The 22,961-nt window shown below is 38.0% G+C and overlaps 1 protein-coding gene across 2 annotated transcripts in view; it reads right to left on the bottom strand.

Moving 5' to 3' along the window:
• Positions 1-22,961, bottom strand: part of WASF3 (WASP family member 3) — a 66,083-nt gene that overhangs the window by 11,512 nt on the left and 31,610 nt on the right. For both annotated transcript variants that reach the window (XM_036404176.2, XM_036404175.2), the window contains exons 3-6: positions 11,618-11,760; positions 5,461-5,595; positions 1,836-1,989; positions 1,292-1,409 (exon numbers count right to left, since the gene is read on the bottom strand). In XM_036404176.2, the coding sequence (XP_036260069.1) occupies positions 1,292-1,409; positions 1,836-1,989; positions 5,461-5,595; positions 11,618-11,750 (540 nt within the window). In that variant the 5' untranslated portion in view covers positions 11,751-11,760. The remainder of the gene's footprint in view (positions 1-1,291; positions 1,410-1,835; positions 1,990-5,460; positions 5,596-11,617; positions 11,761-22,961) is intronic.

Consider the following 22,961-nt stretch of genomic DNA (forward strand, 5'->3'; position numbering starts at 1 on the left):
ATACAGAAACAAAAAGCATGATATTTGAGGGAAGAAAATTAAACAGCTTATGAACCTCCTGCTGCAACAGTGTGAGCACTTAGGGCAAATTATCAAAATAATACTGAAAAACTGATTCTCTGGTGCAGGAACTACTCTCAGATTTCACTAAGCACCTAAAAAATTGAGGCTAAAAATTAGCTGTATTTGGTCAGCTGAGTAGGATGGCATTTAGGTGTCTACCTTGTACTTTGTTAAACAGTAAACATTTATTTCACCTGCACAGTTTCTCAACAACTATCAAGTTTTGTGCTTCTGTAGAGCACAAACTGAGCAAAGAATTCTCATTTAACAGATGGAAAATTTAAGTTCAGCTATCAAATTGTTAATAAATGCTCTGGATTCATTCCTGGTTACTGCTACCATAAGGACAAGAATAAAAGAAAAAGGACATTTGGTTCAGCAACCTGCGGAACAAGGTGTACCTGGGACACATCTCACCCAAATCATCCTGCTCATGACACAGATCATGAAATGCATGAAAATCATCTTCTGGAAAGCTAAACCTGAGATTTCTTCCCATCACAAACTGAACTTTATCCATGCAGACTCAAGTCTATGCTGCTTTCTTAGTTGGACTTGGCATATATTTAATCAAATCAAATAGTACTTCCGCTTGAATTTATCAAGGGGTATTTCTGTGATGTATGGCTGTAATAGTACATGATTGGAATTGAGTATATTTGCATCTGTAGACTGTAATAAGACAATTAAAATCTACAGAAAATATACCATGGATGGAAATAAGCAGGATGTGTTGCCTAAGTTGAAGTCTAAAATAACTTATAAATATATAAAGTAGTTTGGTAGAAATTGTTCTATAGGAATAAAGAAATGATCAAGTGATTTTTTAAATTCTTATAAAGGCATCTGTATATTTTCCTGTAAAATCAGAATGGAAAAAATGGGACACTGGAATGGAAAACATTCTAATGCCAATTCCTTTCCTCTCCCATTACAGTCTTTCTCTGGAGCATAACAGGGGCATTTTTCTGGGTACCAATAAACAGATATTGGCAAAGGATTCAAAAGAGCATCTTGGAAGATAACCACAGCCCTCCTAAAATTCAATTTGCTGCCTTCTTAAAATAGACAGCATAAGCTATAAAAATGGAATGTACTGAATCTAAGCCACACAAGAGGAACAATCTTCCCACACACACAAACTAAGTATGACCTGGGAATCTTTATGCCTGGACAACTGCACATAAAATTGTAATACACAAACATGCTACTATGTTTCTGCTTTTACCTTTTGTCTCCTCTTTTCTTTTCGCTTATCTTCGGTATCCTGTAACATTTTTTCTTTCCAAAGATCAAAAAAATAGGAAGGATCAGTGTAGAACTTCAATCCATCTTTCTTATCATCCCTGGAAAAGCAGCAGGAGGAAAGATAAAAATACATGAAGTAGTGTGCTTTAAATCCAAAAAATTTACCTTTGATGATCATCCGAGCCTCAAGCTGATCAATAACAACCCTTACTAACTGGAGGTCCATAAACAAATACCACCACTGTCTGCAGCAGCAGCAAAAACACATCCCTTGGTCATAAATCCTACACATTCACATTCCAGTGAAAACTTCTTATCTTAAAAATAAAATACACTGCAAATGCTGTGCTATACCATTCTTAAAAAAGAAATAAATTATTTATTGCAGATTGAGTTTTATCAATCTTGAAAAATCAAATCTCAATAGTCACTACAGCTTTTCCCCTCTGCTATAATTATTTTTTGCATATGATTAGGAAATAAAGGGTAAAGTACAAGAAGGTAAACAATCAATATTTCCTTACCTATAAGGTGAAAGAATATTCAGAGGTGGTGGTTTGTCACTTTGATTATAAATATCAGCCACCGGGTTTGGAATGCTGTTCTTTGAAACTACCTGCTGGTCTTGAACTGTTGAGCTCTTGAATGCTTTTTTCATGTTGATGTCCTGTAAGGATACTGTTAGAAACAGATATACATTTACCATAGGTCTGAAAGGAATGAAAGTGGATACACAACATCCTTTTTCCACTAATTATTTGAAATATTTTCAGCATGTTAACACAAAGACAGGTTTTTCCTCAGTGGATAATCCTGATAACTAGGCACAAAGGCATGTAAAAATTCCCATAATAAAACAGATGTAAGTCTCACTTAGTCCAGAACATCACTTAAAATAATGGGACCGTGGACTGTATCTTGGAAAATGATGCAAGAATGCTGTCACATGCAGATGTACAACCATTTCCCCTTTTTATAAGCTTTATCCTGGAGTTCTAACAGCAGAAAGACTGGCTTCAAGACTGAAACACAAGGTATGGTATTCCTCTGACACAGTGTGTTTTATAATTGTATGTGCTATCTATACACATATTCCAGCCCATTCTAAGTATAATTAAATTACAGCTGCAACAACCTCCTATGAGAGACAGAGTTCCTCTCATTTTACTCTCTTTCAACTCTTATGTCTTCCCATGTAACTAAACACTCCTTGCTCTTATGTTTTGCTTATGTCTCTAAAGAGAGAAATACTTGCACTCTCATACTTTCATTTTATCTTTTCACATACACAGCTCTGGGGAAAATGACACCAGGCTTTTCATTCTTTCTTTTCAAATGATAGGTTGAAGTTGGTTTTAATTGTTCCTGTCACTTTTATCAAGGCTTTCTTTCACTCTTAATACAAGTTTTCATGAAATGCAGAAATCACTGTTAAAGAAGATCCCGTTAAAGGCCAATCACAATTTAAAAGTGACAGTAAGCTCTTGATATCATCTTCTACCCCTGAGCACCCTGAAATACAGGTTTTAGACTGAGTTGAAGAGGATGTTGAAATCTTCACTAGGTTGTCTACAATGACACTGACCACGTCTGGATTCAATCCAAGTGTTTTATAAGAGGGTAAGCTGTAGGACTTTGTGCAAACAAAATGTACCGGCTTAGTCCCCTTTTATTGCCATTGATATTTCATGTAATACTTCTTGCCCATTCATCCAATTTATTGAATCTCAAGGACTAACTGTGAGAAATTTCACAAGGCAAATGAACAGTAATGGCCAAAAATGTAGTATACTGATGACCTGAAAAAAGACCAAGGGATGAAATTTTACACTGTTACTGTCTGTCATGATGGACACCAAATCCCGCTCAGACTTCTCTGCCCAACTATTTTTGTTATCTGTGCTGAGGTCTTGCTTCTCACTCCAAAAATTACTTAGTTTCTTCTGTAACTTCTACTAGAGCAAAAAATTAAAAAATTATACAATGCAAATGTATAGCATTTGCAAATAGCAAAAAATTAAAAATAGAATATTTCATGTCTAATACTCGTTCCCCCATTCACATCATCTGAAGTATCAAACCATCATTTCTAAAATTACTTTTTACTTAAATCTGCCTGTAAGTAAAAGGTTTTTCAGACAGATTTTTTAGATGCATATATCTGAATTGTTTCATTCTTGTTTGATGGAAGACACTCAAAAGAACCAAAAAAAACCCACTGTTTTTCTGGAGATTTTTAGAATAAGTTATTTATATATTTTTGAAAACTTTACTGCAATTATTTTAAAATGTTTTTTTCAACTGTAGTTTTTTATATATAAAATATTTTTATATACATTGTATTAGTTATATCTAAGAATATAAGAAATCACTGATGCAATCAAATCTGAAGGGCTTTTTAAAACAACCTTGCAACTGACATTTTGCTTAAATGCCGAAGCTATCCAGAAACATACTATTTCTGACAGTACAATGAATTTTTATAAAGACTTCAACTCCTACAGTGAAACAGCTAATAAAATTTACTACTGACACTAAGTGACAGCAGTTTGTATATACACCTTATTAATATGAAACATGATTAGCAATGCAAGAGTAAGTAACAACTGCTGTCAATTTAAAATAAACACTGATTAAATTCTCAGTCCATACACTAGTTTCCCCTTCCAAAAGATTGCTTTTAATTATCCTCCAAACTCTGAAAACTAGCTGGGTGCTACTGCATAACACTAATGAGACATTAATGAGGCATTAAAAAAAAAAGGGGGGGGGGGGGGAACCAAACCAGCAAAACCAAGATGAGAACTGCCATTTCCAAAAGTACAGTATATTAATATCATCTAGTTTGCTCATAGTACCAACACAATATGCCTCAAAAACTAACCTGAATAGTGATCTCATAGGAGGTCAGTTTATGTTCCCAGATAGCTGTTGCACTACCAAGCGCAACATCCAGTCTTTCCTTAAACACCTCCAAGGGATGGTGACTCCATAATCTCCTGGGCAGCCCATTCCAATTTCTAATCACACTAAGACAGTAAAATGCAGGTGCTTGTACCAAAAAATCAGAGTGGTTTGGTTTGGAGAGTATCTTACAGATTATCTCATTCCAATCCCCCTACCATGGACAAGGACACCTTTCACTTAACCAGGTCTCTTTAGAGATAGACTATCACAGTTGCCCAGAGAAGCTGTGGACGCCCTAACAGTTCATATGTTCCAAAACCATAAAACAACAACGCATAATAATTTCCAGATAGTAACCAGCTAAAACCAGTAAACCAGCTAAAAAAGGAAGGCTAAATACTACACCATTACACTATTAAATATCAACACTACAATTTAATATTGGCACTAATAATTGGCACTATAAATATGTAAGCTACAAAAATCTGAATGGCACATGAAATATATAAGCCATATAAATAGCACTATTAAATATATCACAAGTAGCATTAACTACTACTGAGTCAATATTACACGACTGTACTGATATAAAAAGCTTTTTACATTTTAGTAAATGTCAGGAATCATCTAAACAGGAAGTACAGGCATTAGCTGGCTCAGATATGTAGCATGGAGGCCAAGATGCACGTTAATAGCCTTTAAAGCTAGACAGAGAAATGCTTTATCTACCCAAATAAGCTCATAAGCAGGAAATATTTTTAAAGGAAATACAGTTTCTAGTGAGTAGAACCCCTTAAAGATTTTCACCTGGTTGATCCAAACACAGTGCCTTGTTTAAATACAGAGTATTATAAGATCTTTGATGATCACAGAACAGACTAATGTACTAATGTAGTTTGTGATTATCCTACTATGAAATTGATAGGGACACCCAGTCCAAACGTTTTCTGACTTACCCCCAGTAAGGTCTATATTTATTCATTTACGATTTACTACACTCATGAACTCAAAGTTTTCCTCATGAAAAAGGTAGCTTAATGGCTCCATTACTACAGGGGCTTCTTGACTCAAGAATACTTTCACTTGCTCTGCTAAAGTGATTATTCCCAGCTTGCCTTACTGAGACAACAAGATGAAATATCGTTACAGGATTACTTTGAAAAGACAGAGGTTATTGTGCAATTAAATACTGTGCTCTTGTCAACATCACTTCTGGCTCAGTGCTTTCAGGCAATTACCTACCCTCTTCCACTGTTGAATCCAGCTGGGTGACTTTGACAGCAAGGCGATCAATTCTGTCTTGGAGGGAATTTGCTCTGATGTAGAAGCTGTTGGCCTCATTAAACAATTCACCAAATATGTCTTCAGCATGTTTGCCTGTGTAAGAAAATAGACAAGGAAATCCCTTTGCTAGTGGCTTACAAAACACAAGACAAATGGCTTCAATATCATGAAGTATAATAAAACACAGTAGCTGTAGGATTAGAACAGCGCAGTTTGTCATTCAGCAAAATTCAGGGTAACAGATTTGTACAAAAAAGTCAAAATATACCATAAATTCTGCCTGAAATCTATTCTTCTGGACATCCTGGTTAGCAGTCTTCTTAAAAACACAGGGAGACTTACAAATTCTAATCCTTATGTAGCTGAGCTAGTGCCAACTGACAGACAACTGAGCATTAAAACCTGTCACTGTGATGAAAAGGTCTGAAGTTACTGCAGTCAATAAAAGCTTCTGAAGTAGATCTTGAAATTAAAATCCTGCAATTCATAGTAGCACAGGCCAACATCAAAATTAAAACAGCGTTAAACAGATAAAAACAGCAGCCCACTTACCTCTACAAATGCCAACTGCAAACGTTGCTGTCCTTGGAGTCATTTTAGAGAGGGTCAGAGGCCACTGACCACATTTACCCATGGCCACACTGGACTTGGTGCACAACCTTTTCAGCTTCCCTTTCACCTGCTCTACATTCTCAGTCACTCTGACAGTGGACAATGCAGTGCAGATCACCAAATCACAGAATCAATTTGGTTGGAAAAGACCTCTGAGATCATTGAGCCCAACCAATGCTCAAACACTATCACATCAACTAGACCATGACACCAAGTGCAACATCAGTCTTTCCTTAAACACCTCCAAGGGATGGTGACTCCATAATCTCCTGGGCAGCCCATTCCAATTTCTAATCACACTTTCTGTGAAGAAATTCCTCCTCATGTCCAACCTAAACCTCTCCTGAAGCAGCTTAAGACTTTGTCCTCTCATCCTGTCACCTGGGAGAAGAGGGCAACCCCCACCTGCCAACGCCCTCCTTTCAGGCACTTGTAGAGAGCATTAAGGTCCCCCCCAGCCTCTTTTTCTCCAAGTGAAACACTCCCAGCTCCCTCAGCTGCTCCTCCGACTTGTGCTCCAGACCCTTAACCATCTTTGTTGTTCTTCCCTGAATCCACTCCAGCACCTCAATGTCCTTCCTGAATTGAGGGGCCCAGAACTGGATACCATACTCAAAGTGTGGCCTCACCAGTGCCTAGTACAGATTTGCAGCCTCAGGCCCTTCCCTGAAAGTGCTACAGTGGACAGAAGGTGCCACATGATAAACCAAATCCCTCCCTGATGGGATGGGATGATCATTGTGCATGGCCATTCCTCTCGCAGCCCTCTCATAGGACTAGGCATAGTCATCCAGTTTGACTCTCTTTGTGCCCCACTCCACAACTCTCATCCACTCCAGATCAGTGGTTCCGGATCCCCAATTTAATAGCTGGCCTGCCCCAGAACTTCCCCTACAAATTTCAGATTCCACCCAAACTCATTGCTCCCACTCACTGAACTGATGGTCCCGCCTACCCAGATACTGATATTTCATTTAAGATGTCTCCCACTACAATTTCTGCAGCCCAAACCCCTCAAGAAATCCTTGTAGAAAGAAAAGTCCTGCCTCCTGCACTTAACCATGCTTTTCAAACAAAAACAAACTTTAAAACCCTGCTTCTGAATTAAGTTCATCTTGATACAACCTGCATCAAGAAGAGTCTGAAGAGCAGAAATGGAAGGGGGCAAAGCAAAACTAATTAGTTGGAAGAATATGGAATATGAATTAACCACCTAAATGACAGGGACTTCCAAAGCAGCCATTATTGACATTTTAAGTTGGTCCAATAACCAACCTTAATACTTCACAAAGAAAAGTAAATATACAATGAAAATTTCAGTTAAGATCCCATTCTGTGAACATCTGGAGATAACAACTCAGTGTAAAAAAATGGCAACACTTAGGAAGTCAACAGGACAATCTGGCCTCTTCTTGGTCACTTACCTGGGAGGAGAGAGGAAACAACAAGTAGACCAAAACATTATCTGAAAACACTGTGAATCACAAGAAAAAAAGTGATTGCCACTGAATGAAGGACTTTACCAGTAATAGTTTTCATTACTATGTGTAAGATCCGCCAATAACTAACCCAAAATGTAAAGATATGTCAGTGTATGCAAGCTCTGCTTAATATATATATGTGGAAGGTGGATAGGAAAGGTATGCTATCTACCTGCTCCTAATCTCCTCTCCCTCCAAAACAGAAGTCACACACAACCACAGAACAGTTGAAGTTCAAAATCATCTGGTCCAATTCCCAGCTCAGAGCACAATGAGACAGGACTCTGACCAGCTGGGTTTTGAACACTTGCAAGGATGGAGGCTCCACAACTCCTCTGGGCTACCCATGCCAGTGTTCAACTGCTGCACACTAAAAGTGTTTTCTAAGTGTTCCCAGCATCTAGTTGAAATTTACTTATAATCCCCACTTGATTTAGTTGCTCCAAATGAAGATGTTATTCCAAGCTATGGAAAAAAATATGCTTTTCAAATCTTCAGTTAAATAAAGCAGTTATTACATTCTTCAGCCACCAGTACTCAGAGCTCAATCAATTTTAATAGATGCTAGTTTATATTAATATATTGAAATCAGCCTGCTGAGAGAGGACTGCCACATCCTAGGATTAAACATATTACCCCAGAGAAGTCAAGGAGATGGATATTTGTCAGTTATCTTTCAGAAGACAAAGTGGGAGCATACTTCTTTCAATACTTGATTTTTTTCCAACACTTGCTAGCCCAGAACTTGTGAAAGACAGACTGTCAATCTCCTGTCTGTGGAAACAGTGACATTGCAAAGCAGTATTGGACATGCTGTTGTGATTAACATGATGCAGTAAGTTTTAGAAATAAAATAATATTTCATGTGTTTTCTACATTGCCATTGTTTAAATTAGATCTTCAATAAAACAGAAACAAACTGGTAAAAAGCATGTGTCTGTCAATTTGAGACCTGACCTAGGCACTGTAAGAATAATTTAAAAACAATAGGTGTTGCCCAACATGTGGCCAACCTATACATTAATTTAAAAATCCATCTAAGAAATTATGCAGTCTTTCCTACTGACGTTCCCTCCAATGACAGAAGACAGTGATTCTACCCACCCATTTGAAACTGCATTAACTAGAAACATTAGATTCATACTTTACCCTCCTCTTTTTTTAAAGGTGCAAAAGTGGTAGGCTGTTACTGACTAGGTCTTGATTCCCATCTCCTTTTTCACAGTACCTCTAGCAGGATACTTAATGGCAAAAAAAAAGCAACCTTTCCAACCCAGCTGGTTCAGCGGTACTATAGAGATGTAGTGTGCTCAGGCCTGCATGAAAACTAGTGAAATTGAGCTAGTGGCCAATCTACCCAAGAAAATACTAGGAGGCAAGTTGGTGAATGTTGTTCTCTGCATGAAAAATGTCTTCCAAGTCTCCACAGATTACACTTCCTCCATGCTACTTAGAGATACAGGCTGCAATAGTTCCCTGTCCTTCTCCTCCAGAAGATTCTCTCCACCCAAATGGAGGTGAATCCCCTAGACAAGATTCTGCCTTACATAAAAGTGCAGTTTCATAGAGAATGCTGCTCACTCTGCCTGTGCTCTGAGCCAGCTGGTTGGAAACGAACCCAAATCTGAAAACATAATACAGAAAAAGCTCTCCTGAGAGTACATTCCCTTTGGATAGGAACTTGTTCACATCTCCCAAAAAGAGCAGAGGCAGAAGCACGCCAAGTTTGTATGCAACAGTACAGACCTGCCAGCTTTTAAAATCCACATTGAAATCACAGTGCAACATTATAAAACCAGTGTTAGTGCAAGATAGACCTGAACTTGCTTGCTCTATGCCACAAGCTCTGAGAACACCAACCAGCTCTGATGCAGTCAGCAGGACATACTACTTCAGCTCCAGGACAACATTTTTCTGTGATCATTTCCTTGCTCCCAGTTGGCTCAAAAGACAGGCAAAGGAAATGCTGTCTGCAGAAAAACCCTCTGCAAATGTGACGTATTTCAGACTGTGCATGAGAATGGTGGTACATTTCACTTGTTAAATACCACATATTCATCTGTTAAGACTAAGGACACATCATTTATTTGCATAGATCTTTAACTTGACACTACCAGAACTTTAGGGGCTGTCGACAAAGACTTCAGATGACCTAGAAATTCGCTAAGGGAAAACTGCCAGATATGAATATAAGTAGCAGTTCCTCAGCAACAATCATAAGTGGATCTAAATACATTGTATAAACAGATTAGCCCCAAGACCAAATCTGGATAAATGAAAGCTGTACACATTCCTAGCAAGTCAGACAAGTAAAAAAGTGCATTATCACACTTGGACAATCATAGCACAACACCAAAATGAGGTCTTGTCATTCAAAATGAGGTCTCCTTCAGTATAATTAGAACATTAGCCATTCTCACCTTTCTGAAACTTAAGGATGGCACTACTAAGCAACTGTCTGAGAAAACAGAAGATGAAACTCAATGACAATGCAAACACAAAGTAACTCTAAATAACATTAGACACTAAATCGTCAGCTGCTGTTCAAGAAAGATCAGAGGATCACTTGCAAGCTTATCTGAAAATAATCATTCAACACTTAGCAACAATCAAAATTCTACAAATTCCTAGGGCAATAATGATAAAACAGAAGTCTGTTTTGAATATGATCTGAAGTCCTCAACACTCCACCTTAAAAAAACCACAACATACCCTAACCTTACATATCCAAAGCAAAAATCCAAAACAGTGATCAGAAATACAAAATGGTTTCTGTTCAAAAAGATCACTTACAGATCAGGACACTTCAACCTGGAAAAGATATCACCAGGAGAACAGGATAAAGACTTAACAAAATCAGAAATTATTATGGAAATGCACAAGATGAAAGCACCTTTCATTATCTTTCATCACACTAGAATGAGAAGGTATCAAAAGGAAGAAACAGGTCAACTTCCATTGTGGCACATTCTGCCAAAGGTCATTGATGAAGAAGAAGGTGCAGGCCCTATTTCAACAAATCTAAGCAATACCACAGATGATAGTTTTACAAATGCTCATTACATAGGATGATTCAGATGGACCTCCAGCTCAGAAAAATCCCTAAATCCCTGACTACTGCAAAGAGGAAATGCTGTGTCTCCTGTCCTCTTTCTCTAAGCAAAGGCTTTTTCCTATCATCATGAACTGAACACCAGTGGGCCCCTTAGTCTGAGCTCCATACAGATTCTCAGTTTGAAAACCACGTCCATTTACAAAGAGAAGCAACTGATGAAGCAGTAATTTCTTTTCTAGGAGCAGCGTTATCAGCACAAACAACAGCTGCTGATTGTTAAAGACTGTCTGAAAAACATCTCTTATCCCTTTCATCAAAAATATTGTTCATCTTGCAAACACTCCAGTCATGCTTCTAGAATTGCTAGTGGTGGTGTCACCTGACAGGTGTGGTGTGTAGGCTACCCCGTACAGAGCTGATGGTAGCCTGCCTCAACAGTAGCCTGCTCAGCAAATGGCATCCTTTCAATGCGCCTAATTTCATTCATATGAATTGAGCACACACATATAAAAGAGAAGGCTTAAGAAATACTAGCACACTACGAAAAACTAAAATTTCAGTCAAATGTGTCATTTGATGCCAAGAGGCAGAAGAGTTTGCTGGCTTAATCCTGTAGAACTCAAGTGCTGGTCTTGTTTCTTGCACTAATTTCTCTGACCTTAGAAAATTTTCTGGTCCTCTATGGTCCAGTCTTTTGGTTGGGGATTTTCTTGGTAGTGGCTTTTTTTTCCTGCTTGTTTGGTTTTTTTTTAATTTGTTTTTTGGAGTGGGGTTTGGGGGTGGAGGGAGGGTTGGGTTTTTTAATACACTTCAAAATATAGAAGAGCATAAAGGCAATTATTATTATAGCATATTATTACAATACATAAATGGTAATGTCCCATACCATACTTTTGCAATTTAAAACAATCCATCTCAAAGCTTTTCATCATTAATCAAATACTTGCAGGAAGTTACAGATACTTACTTAAGCTGCTTAGCTGGCGTATGATAGCAGCAAGGGTGCTATTTGTTACACATTCCAGTTCACTTGTAATTCCCTCTGGCAGAGCTCCTCGGCAGAGATGCCGTGGTTCAATGTTCCTTTTCACCAAAGGCATGGCTCACAATCTGGAATTTACAAACAAATACATATGACATTTACAAAAATGAAATTAAGAGCTCTGAATCAGTGTAACACACATTCAGGCTTTTTTTCTCCAAAAAGTACAAAAGTACTTTACCTTTCTTCTTAAAGCCTTGCTTCAGCCTTCCCACTGTAAGACACTGTACAATTCCTACCAGGGCACTGCAGTTGTCCACTCCTGCCAGAATATGACAGGAGCATGCAGAGCAGCAGAGAGTAAAGGCAATATAGGTAATGTAGACTTTTTGCCTTAGATTTGGTGTAAGATTTACTGTATGCACAGACTTGTGCTGCAGTTCCAGAATCACTGGACTTGAGTGCACATTTGCATTTAGAAAAAACTGGCAGTCCCCACAGGAGTGGCAGGAAAGGTCACTGTCTGGAGCAGGCTGGCATCCTGTCTTGGCAAGCTGGCCACCAACAGACCAAGCAAGCACTACAGCCCCCAGTGACGTCAGACACCGACCTACCCCAGCCCTGACAGTTTCCAGCAAAAATGATAAATTCATCTGGCACGTAAGGGCAAGTGCCTCTCAGAATTAGGCTGCATGAGGAAGAAGATGGTTTTCCACAGGGGGAGCTACATGGCATTCTGAATGGGATAAGGGCATTCACTGGACAGCTTTTGGGAACATGCCAGATGCAGGAAGACATTTATCTGAGAAAACTAAGGTTGTCAGAATTGGCTTTCTTAGAAAAATGAAATAAATGAGGACGGCATCTTCGTTCCAGCCCAGACCAAGGGGGGGGTCCAGGACATTGTGTTATTTGATACCATCCCACATCATTGCCAGGGGCAGAGAAGAGGGATTCCTCTCTCATTTCCAAGAAGCAGTGCATTTCTCTACAGTCAGGAACAACCTGGCTTCTGTCAAGTCAGGCTCTACATTTTTTGAGCATTTTTGCACACGAATCATTCTCTCTTTTTATATGCTTATTAATATTGTTGCTGCTAGTTTGTTTTCACATCTCATTGCTGTTTCCAGCAAATTTTTCTTATCTCAGGCTGTGATCTTTGCCTTTTGTGCATCCAGTTCTCCTCTCTGTCCACCCTGGGGGCTGAGGGGCAGAAGAGGGGGAGAAGGGGAGCAAGCAAATGAGTGTGGTTTGTAAAGTCTCGGGGGGAAAACTAAAGTGTGGAGTACCATTCCTAAACCACAACAGACGGGGAAAACAAACACAAAAAGAGATCTGAAAGCATCACAAAAGGGCACAATGGCATAGAAACACTGTCCTGCAGAGAGCAGCTTTGAGAGCAAGGATGCCCAAGTGAGACAGAATTCACCCAAGAGGGAAGCGATATAAAACAAAAACATCTAAAGCAGTTTTCTTTAAAACTATAGTCAATTCAATGTCCATGTACTACTCATGAATAATATTCTGTTTAAAACCATGTGGCATGGAAATTTTCTGGAACAAGAAATTACATTATTACCAAGGACATAGTTCATTTAGGAAAGACTTAGCTGAAAATTTCTTTTTTACTGTACTAAAGCAATTAAAGTAGCTTTTCAATTTCTCTAATTAAAATCACATTAGTAAATTTAAAAATCCTTTTGCCTTTCAAATGTTGCACAGTAATTTTTGTAATTACTTCCGCCTGAAAATTTAAAATATTTTATTCTCAAGAACATTTCTAAAAGCTTAACAGCCTTAATGAACAAAAAGAAACTATTTAACTGTAAGACTATTTCATAACAAGTCAGGAAGGAACAAACTCATGACTTCTAAGCAGCAGTCTTGAATTATATTGTACGTCTTTCTTAATATGAGACAATTTGAATATGTCAAAATTTAAGGTTAGCTGAATTTGCTAAATTTTACACAGCACATCAGAGGTAACAGAGGAACAATTTCTGTATTTGATAAAAAAACCTTCCTGCTTCTGTTCTATGTTTTTGTATTCCTCTACAAACATATATATTTCAAAATACTGCTTCATACCCATTGCAGACACTTTTCTGAACTTGATCAAAAATAAGTCAAAACTGGAAATTCACTGTTACTGAAGAGCAACATCTAGCACCAATGCTCTGCAAACAGGCTAGTGCATTGGAGCTACAAAATAGGAAAAATTATGAGGAATTCTTCCACTCTAATGTAAATGCTACAGTGAAAATGCATTTCATATAAACATAATTTGTAAGAAATAAATCAAAAGGAGCACAAATTAGTGCTAAATTAATTATATGATGATTTTCCCATTGCTTTCTGTCTAGCATTCTCAGAGCTGACCCTGCCCTTGCCTTTTGCAGTTCACCCACCTCCCTCACTAGTCCACACAGCACTCTGGGCCCAGCTGGAAGCTGGATGAGCACTGCCCAGCTAATCGTCTCTACCTCTTGAAACACCTTCCATACTGAGTACAATCAGAATGCCTTCCACCAGGAGCTCATATTTAAGTCTCTTCTCCACATAATGTTCTTTTTTGCCTGTAAAAGCTAATTTGAAGAAAACATACAACTGCAGTTTGAGCTTTTTGTTTTCTTGTCACTTACTGACAAAATGGTCCAGTGTGTTCAAGAGCTACTAAGGGAGTGACAGACCAACACAAGAAATCCCATTTCTCTAAAGAGAAGGCTACAGCACACACCAGGGCTGAGGGTAGGGGAAAATAAACAACTTTCATATTTGAATGCATGATTTAAATTATTATGTAGCAATCTCATTTCAGTTTGAAGTTTAATTCTAAAAGATAAACTGAACGCCAATGAGTAAATATATGCAACAAATTAAGCAATCCACTACCTGCTCTTAATCAGAGGAAAAAAAAAAGAACTCTGCAACTGCAATAAATTTCTTCTAATTTAAACCCTTTACCTAACTGCATTAAACACTACAGACCTATTTATATATTAACCCATTACTAAGTAAAAAGCTTGTGTCCTTACTACTAAAGCACAACCACCTTTTCCTTCACCACACACAACTCAGATGAACTTAATCCTTTTCAAAGAAAATGCATGAGAAGTGAGGCTAAATTCATTTCAAAATCTATGTAGCAAGAAGTTAGACAAGGAATCAAGACAAAACAGGTCTTGAATTACAGGGTCTTCATGAGACCAGACTGAAGGGAATGTGTTACCAGGAGCAGAAACCAAGAATTTGCAATGGCAATTCCATTGCCTTCCACATTCATCTTCCACCTGTTTTGAGTCACACTCAGTCCCAGTTTCTTTCTAGACAAGAAATACACTGTGATGTCACTATATTAAATACACTGGCATTTAGAAATCATATTTAATTTTGCAGTACAGAGGTTTAATGACTTCCTTTCAGCTGTGGTTTAACCCTGGCCAAGAGCCAAGCCCCCCAGAGAGTTGCTCTCTGTCCCCCACCAGCTGGATTAGGGAGAGAATCAAGAGAGTAAAAGATAGAAAACTCATAGGTTGAGATAAAAACAGTTTAATGGGGAAAGCAAAAGCTGCCCACACAAGAAAAGCACACCAAGGAATTAATTCACTGCTTTCCACGGGCAGGCAGGTGTTCAGCCATCTCCAGAAGGGCTCCATCAGACATAATGGTGACGTGGGAAGTCAAAGTACTGCACCATCACTCCAAACATTCCCCCTTCTTCCTCCTTCTTCTCCTCACTTTATACACTGAGCATGATGTCACATGGTCTGGAATACTCCCACGGTCATTTTGGGTCGCCTGTCCCAGCTGTGTCTCTTCCCAAATCTCCCAAGCACCCCAGTATTCTCCTTGACAATGTCAAAGTACAATAAGCAGAAAAGGCTTTGGCTCTGTGTAAGCCCTGCTCAGCAATAGCACCCCTAATTTATCAACCCTGGGTTCAGCACAAATCTGAAACACAGCTCCCTACTAGCCCCTGTGAAAAAAATAACTCTACCCCAGCCAAAAACAGAATACCTCCCATCCACAAATAACTGAAAAATCTAATGCAAATAAATTAATATTTTCAAAAATTATGTCAGTGCAGTAGATTGGCCCCAATCCTAAATTGGTAATTTTTTTACTCATTTTACCCCAGGTAAGTACACAATGAAACCAAAGACTTACAATTTGGATAAAGGGGTTCATCTCCACTGTGAGGCGACCTACGCTTGACAGCTGCCTTTAAACCATCAGCTGCATCAAGCAGAAGAGAGGAAGACTCTAGAAAGATGCCATATTGCACATGTACAACTGGCTGAAGTGGAAATGTATGACACATTAGTGTCAGACCAGAAAAATCAGAGGAGTCAAAAGGGGAGAGAGGAAAACTAAGAGGGTGAGATGTCACTTAACATCTCACTAAACCCATGCGTGCCTCACTGGACATGCATCAGATTCGACATCTGGCTGGACTGAACTCTAACTGCAGTACAAACGGACACTGCTCTCCAAACCCTCCAGGCATCAGCAACTCGATTTCCACACACATTCTGAAAGGACAGGACATCAAAAGCTTGAATTAGCTTAGATCAACCCTTTAAAATTCAGATTTTCCATGCTTCCTCAGTATTCTCACCTCCCTTTCTCTTGTCTCTTCTCCTCCCATAAAAACTTGCATAACAACTCCATAACAACTTGCCTTTTGTCTTAAAATTAAAAGGCACTTATCCCAGTATTCATTGCTGTAGAGGCAAGTGTGCTATGGAAAGACTTAATCAAAGCATTTTTGCTTTTCTTTGCATGCTTCCCCCACAGCCACAGAAGTACCATGCCAGGTCAACTCAGACTGCCTTCCCCTGGACAGCAGCTGCTAAACTGCTTGCAAGAAGTCTGACACTGCCTTGGCAAGCCAGATTCTTAAAAAATCATGTAGAGAGCAGATGTACAGTAACAAACTTGAAAGATGACAAACACCATGTGCAATCTTTCCAAACAACAGCAGACAACAGCTATTAGAAGAGACAAGATGAATTTTTCAAATATTTGAGCTACTGGCAAAAAACTCAAAGTATCAGCTGTTCCCCAAACCTGCCTTTTGTCCTTTCACATCCCCCAAAAGGCACTGCAATTTACATGAGCACTAAGAATAATGTACCTGAATTCCACAGTTCTTTAAGTTCTTTACATATTCACAAATGCCACAAAACAAATTCCAATTCATTAAACAGCCTCCCTACTTGTCAATGTTTACTTATTACATTTTCTCAAAGACACCGTTCAATCCTTTCTTAAACTCTTCAGAGATTTCTTCTTATATCCTCTAGTAAAATATGACAAAGCTGAACATTTTACATGAAAAAGAGCTTACTATACATCAATTCTAAATTCTCCCTGAATATAGCCTATTCTTTTCAGAGAGCTTTGGAGCTTTCCATTGATGAATCTCCCAGCTCTCTATACATACCATAATTCTCTTTCTATGGAGAAGAAAAATGAGACAGTCTGAATACACAGCTTGCCATGAGTAATGTACCAGATGGGATTTCATTCAGAATTAAGCACCTAAATTTGTATGACTACATATATATGAGCTCAGCAGAAGCCGAGAGAGCAACCAAATCCCTGCATCTCTTGACAGATACAAGAATGACACGGTGTGCTCAAACACCTCATGTGCAAGCTCTGATAGGCACTCACCTAAATTTCAGTGTCTGAATCGACAACTGCCTTTCACCTCATCAAAACCAGAGAAATACTGTTGGATTGTTCGCATCAAGCCACACAATCAAGTTACACTACCTCCTAATCACAGTCTCCATGTCTAGGGCATTCAAACATTTAAAATCTTTACAGACAGTCAAGTTTTCCCATATCTGATGTCCTAATGGTCAATTCAACACACAATTTCCAACTCTAAATGACACCCAATTTGGTAATACTGACCATTTTCCTGTTCAAGTTCGTAATTCTAGATTGCCTGCCATCACCCACCTTCAAGATTCATGCATGTGCTAAACTGGAATAGAAGAGAAAGCAGAAAGGTGAAAGACCCCAAGCACCAGCTTTCGAGATGCTCTTCCATGCCCATTTTTTTCCCCCATGGAGGTGCCATTATCACAGATCTCCATGTCCTCCAAAGGCTCTTCATCCTTCACGAGATGAAAGAAAATGGCTACATGGAGAATAAACACTGCTATTCCTCCTATCCTAATGGAAGGAAAGGAATAAGTATGTCTTAAATGCACGCTCCTTTCTGGTTTTTCCTTAGTGACCAAGAACCTGATGTTTGTGAACCTTTCCTAATTGTCATCTCTGAATGAACAGTAATGACAAGTTAAAAACAAACCATAGCATATATTCTGGAAATTATTGAATTGAAGATTTATCTAATGTCATTCTTCTGTACAGTTAAATGTTTTGTGCTTTTTTTCCTTTTTTTTTTAAACTGGCTTCATTCTAACAAGAATGTGAAACCACATTTTGTATAGTGCAAAACAATACAGAATATTTAGCCATCAGTTATTGTCTCACAGTGCTCTCTAATACCAGAGAATTGTTTTTTATCAAAAGGCATCCAAACAAGACTCATTTTTAATAGTCTCTTCTAGCTATTAGAATTCTATCAAGTATGCAATTCATCTCTCAGCCACATTACTATGTAATTAATATCGAAACAAAATATTGTTTTACTAAACCACAATCATGCTTCAAGTACCAAGTACTTTACTTTTATTACAGCTAACCCAATCTAAGGGACATTGTATTTTTTAGTTAATATACATATTTTTTTTCACATTTCACATAATTTTTAATGCAACTCTCTTGATTTTGATAGGAGTTTGGAGATGCAAGGGCAGACTTCTGATATAACTATGCACAAAATCTAATAGAATTCTATTTCCTAAGGATAATTAAAAATCAAGAACATTTCTTATCCACAACAAACCACATCTTTCAACAATAAAGTGAAATGCCTAGAAAATGTCCTCCTCACTAAAAGTTAATGTATAGCCAATTCTATCACCATTGTTTCCACAGATCTTCCTCCTGATTGCCAGGTCTGAGTGAAAGGGATGAGAGTCAAGGCTGGAATGAAAGCAGGTTTTTCCTCTCAGTATCAGACCACCACGTCTCATCTTCCTCTCGCATCATACCCATCGTAGTACTAGCAATGATGAAAAGGGCACAGGAATTCCTAAAGCTATTTTGTTTCTTTAATAGAGCTCTTCAATGTCTGTTGCAATGAGCTGTTTCTGAAGGTTCACCAACTTGGACGGTTGTTTTGTTTTCTTTCTTTATTTGGCAGAGTTTTTATCTGTGCTGAGATCTTCAGGGCAGATTTTATGGTCCAGTGATATTATGAAGGAAATCAAGGCATTAAGTAATGACAAGAGAAAGGACGGTAATCAGTTTTGCTTATCTGCAATCTAAAATTGTATGGATGTACATTTTTCTAGTCATCCCTTCACATCTCCAAAAGACTTGTAAGAAGCAGAACAATAGCTACCTCTATTAACAGAGTGGGCCTGGAACACAAAAGTTTGCAGAACCGTTAAAAGGTGAATGTGTTAATTCAGGAATTTCCATTAATTAAAAAGTTGGGAGAGAAAAAAGTGAAAAGATCTTCACAGTAGTGAACATTTATGGTACTTTACATTTAGTTCTCAATATTTCAGATTGACTCTAAACATGCATAGAAAAGATAACATTCACAAATGCGGGAAAAGAGGCCCTGAGGATGATTCACCCTAAAATTAAGTAGCTGTTCTTTCCTTTACACTATAGACTGTAATAAAAGGCTTTAAAATAATATCAACAACTATGATGTCAGAAATTGACTTATTTTCTCTACAGCTTTCGGGGTGAGTATTTTGGGGTCTTCTCCCCTTTGTTCTACAGCCTGATGTTTGCATTACCTGCCCACTGTAGCTCAAGATGATCTCTGGGCACCTGCCATTCTTTGATAGTGTCAAAAGTCTCATCAACTTATGCTTAAATACTTGTGGTCTACAGTTTACTGCTAAGTAAGAGTTCCTCAGTGAAGAAGACTGAGGGACCACTTCAAAGTTATTGCATTAACTTTTTCCTCTCAATAGAACTGTAATATTTCAAAGCCACAATCCCAAGAATAATTTTTCCCATTCACAATACTTTTCACAGCAGTTTCGAAGAAAATAAAAAGCTTATCATCAGGAAGTACAGACAGATTATGATGAAGTTTCATCTCCTGCTCAAAAACAAGGGATCACCTACACCTCAACCAATTAAATGGCTTCATCATTGCTCAAGGAAGAAATAAAAGTATTTCTCACTCTCTGCTAATGAAGCCACTTAACTAAAGGTTAACACTGGTTTATCTCAGTTTCCAAGTAGGCAACTTTTCAAGCCCAACTGCAACATACCTATACAGGAATACAGAATGTATCTCCTGTACTAGGTTCTCACTGTTCAAATTAATGGACTTTGTCATTTATACTCACAGCATTTTTTCCACTGCCCAATATGCAAAAATCTTTGCCAGTAAATTGCATTAGATTTTTTAACTCCTGTTACTTAAATCTTTATATTTTTAAACATGTCCTATCATTTTCATAAAGATACAGGAAAAGCATATATATAGTATATTTGTCATGCTGAAGTATTTTTTTTAAACACTAGTATTTACTTAATTCCATCACCCCATTTCTTCACAGAATAACCTTTCCCCAGAACATCTATGCATATCCCTTAACTAGTTTTATGCTCTCTTAGTTTCTCACGCTTATCTTTACCCTGAAAATGGAGATCTGAAACCTGATATCTTGGATTGTGTCACTTTCTTCTGATTATCTTCTCTCTTTAGAACAGCTTACGGCACTGCAGTAGTAGTTTCAGACTTTAGGCACCTAATTTTCAAATAACCTTCCTGAATCTGATTTCAAATTTCCATTCCTTAAAATTCTCTTCTTTGAAGGAAACAGAAAACTATGCAAGAAATATACTGTGGTACCACTGAACCTTTGTGTTAAGCTTTGAAATTCAATTTCTCCTTTACTAACACATTTTAGTCTTCCTTGACACCCAGTGTTACTCAAGTATCTATTCAGAAACAGATTTGCTTACCTGAAATCTAAAAGAAGTTCAAAGAGTGCACAATACAATAGCTTGCTGCACTGAATCAAATCACTCTGCCAGCATCAGATCCACCCACCCTTTTCTACTCATTCTGTTTCAGAATGCAGATGATCCAGGGCACCTTCACACATGATTAAAGTCCTCTCGCTTCTAAACCACAAGCTGTCCTTTCTCCATCCAAAATTTTGTTCATTAAGCCAGAACACTTACATTTTATCTCAAAAGATGTAAGGCTAAAGGGTACTAAAGAAATTCAACTGAGTAAACTGAAAGACATCCACGAATGGTATAGTTGTTTCTGTAAAAAAAGAAAAATTCAGGGTAAAAAAAATAAAGTTCATTAAGAGCATGAACTGAAAAAACATTCACAGAAGTTTCTTCCCAAATAAGTAAATTTGAATCTGTTTTAACAGAATGCTATTCCCTGACACTGTGCTTAATGGTAAAGGGTGGCCAGCCACATCAATACAGCTGAATAGGGAAAATCTGGTTTCTGCCTGTATGGGTCTAAGTCCAGCCTGACTACCATTAAATTTATTAATTGTTCTATATAAATCACATTTTCTCTTCTGCCTTCTTTCCATAGCCACGTGAATGATCTTAGCACACAGGGAGTCATGAGACATCCCATTGTTTCTTTCTGCTGAACAAACAGTGACCAGCTTAAAGTATCAACAAAAGATGCCGACACGTTAATCTTGTTCTTAGCATGATGGCTGCTCATCCTGCTCCTAGTCCCTTCCAGATGGCTCTGTGTGAAAGAGATGGTGGGATGGGAAACAAGGAATATTCCACGCTGTTCTGAACATCTGTTCCACTGCATTCATACATTTAAAAAAAACAATAAAAACCTTACCGCCACTATCAATTTTACAATTTCAACCTAACACTGCTAGACTAACACCTAACAGTGTAAATGTTATGCATGCACTTGAAAAAGAAAAAAACTCTTTTCAAATCATGTAAGAGCATTTGTTTTGTTTTTGCTATCTTAAGAACGGACTTGTTTCAATCACAAAGTACTTATGCTGCACTGAAAACACGGTTTTCTTTCATATGACCTTTCTGTATTATACCCCAAGAATTTATTATCATCCCTTCTCCTACTCAAGCAAACAGAATTGAACTGAGTCACCATTTGTTTCCCTTTGGTTTTATTATTTGTCTTTACAGCAAAGATGCATACTATGCATTTGTTGGAGCTTGTTTAAATTTCATTTGTCCAGTTTGGTACAGCAGCTAAAAAATAGTTTGCTTGTGCATATAAAGAAATAGTCGTAGCCTTTTGTTTTTTAAGCATGGTTGAAAGAAATGAAAATATAAATACCTTACTACACTATACTGTCTACCTCTCAAGTGGCATTTACCCTTTAAAATACCACCTTTTTCTTGAAAAGAAGCACCCAGCCAGAGCTAGGAGAAGCTCAGAACAGAAAGAGGAGGAAGCAGTGCTTTGTCCTACAGCACAGGAAAGAAGACTTAGATTGATCATCCTCCCCTTTTGTATCATCTTGACATGTGCGAGCCATACGGCTGCTGAATTATTCAGCTCTTTGTACTTGGAATACCTAATGATTACATGTATGAAAATTTAGAAGTACTGAAACACTGACTGGAAGAGCAGCAGATTGTAAAATCTAATTTTGTTTTGACCTTTAGTACCCTACACGGTAACATTCAGTGAGAAGTGTAAACCAGATGAAGTCAAAAGGAACAAAATCACAAAGCAGCAGAGAGCTGGTTATACCACCAAGCTAATTAGGTCAGGAACAGCCCTCCACTAGCAGGTCGAAATGCTTCCAGATGTCATCTGGAAACAGGCTTGGATCTTAATCAGATGTGAGCAGAGTTTGCTATGCAGACAGAGCCACACAGTTCTCACTTTCCACAGCAAAACTCAGCAGCCCAGACAGCTGAGAAAATGTCTACAGGCCACTATCTCAAAACTCAGAAGTATTTCCATGAAACTGGCTAAGATTAATTAAGCCTTAAAAGTAGATCATGGTTCAAGTAAATTGCTGTGTACTGCAACACTAGTCATTCCCACCTGTTTAGTACCTGTTAATTTTTCTAGCATAGTAATACCACAAAGCAACGATAATAATTTTTAAAAAATTAAAATATGACAAAACCAAGAGAACTGCTATCGAATAAACATTAGTACTTAATTAACAATTAGCCATACCAGGATATTTCCCACCTGAAGGAAATTTCTTTGTTCTCTACCCATCTA

Source organism: Molothrus ater, chromosome 2 (genome assembly GCF_012460135.2).
Source record: "Molothrus ater isolate BHLD 08-10-18 breed brown headed cowbird chromosome 2, BPBGC_Mater_1.1, whole genome shotgun sequence".
NCBI lineage: Eukaryota > Metazoa > Chordata > Aves > Passeriformes > Icteridae > Molothrus > Molothrus ater.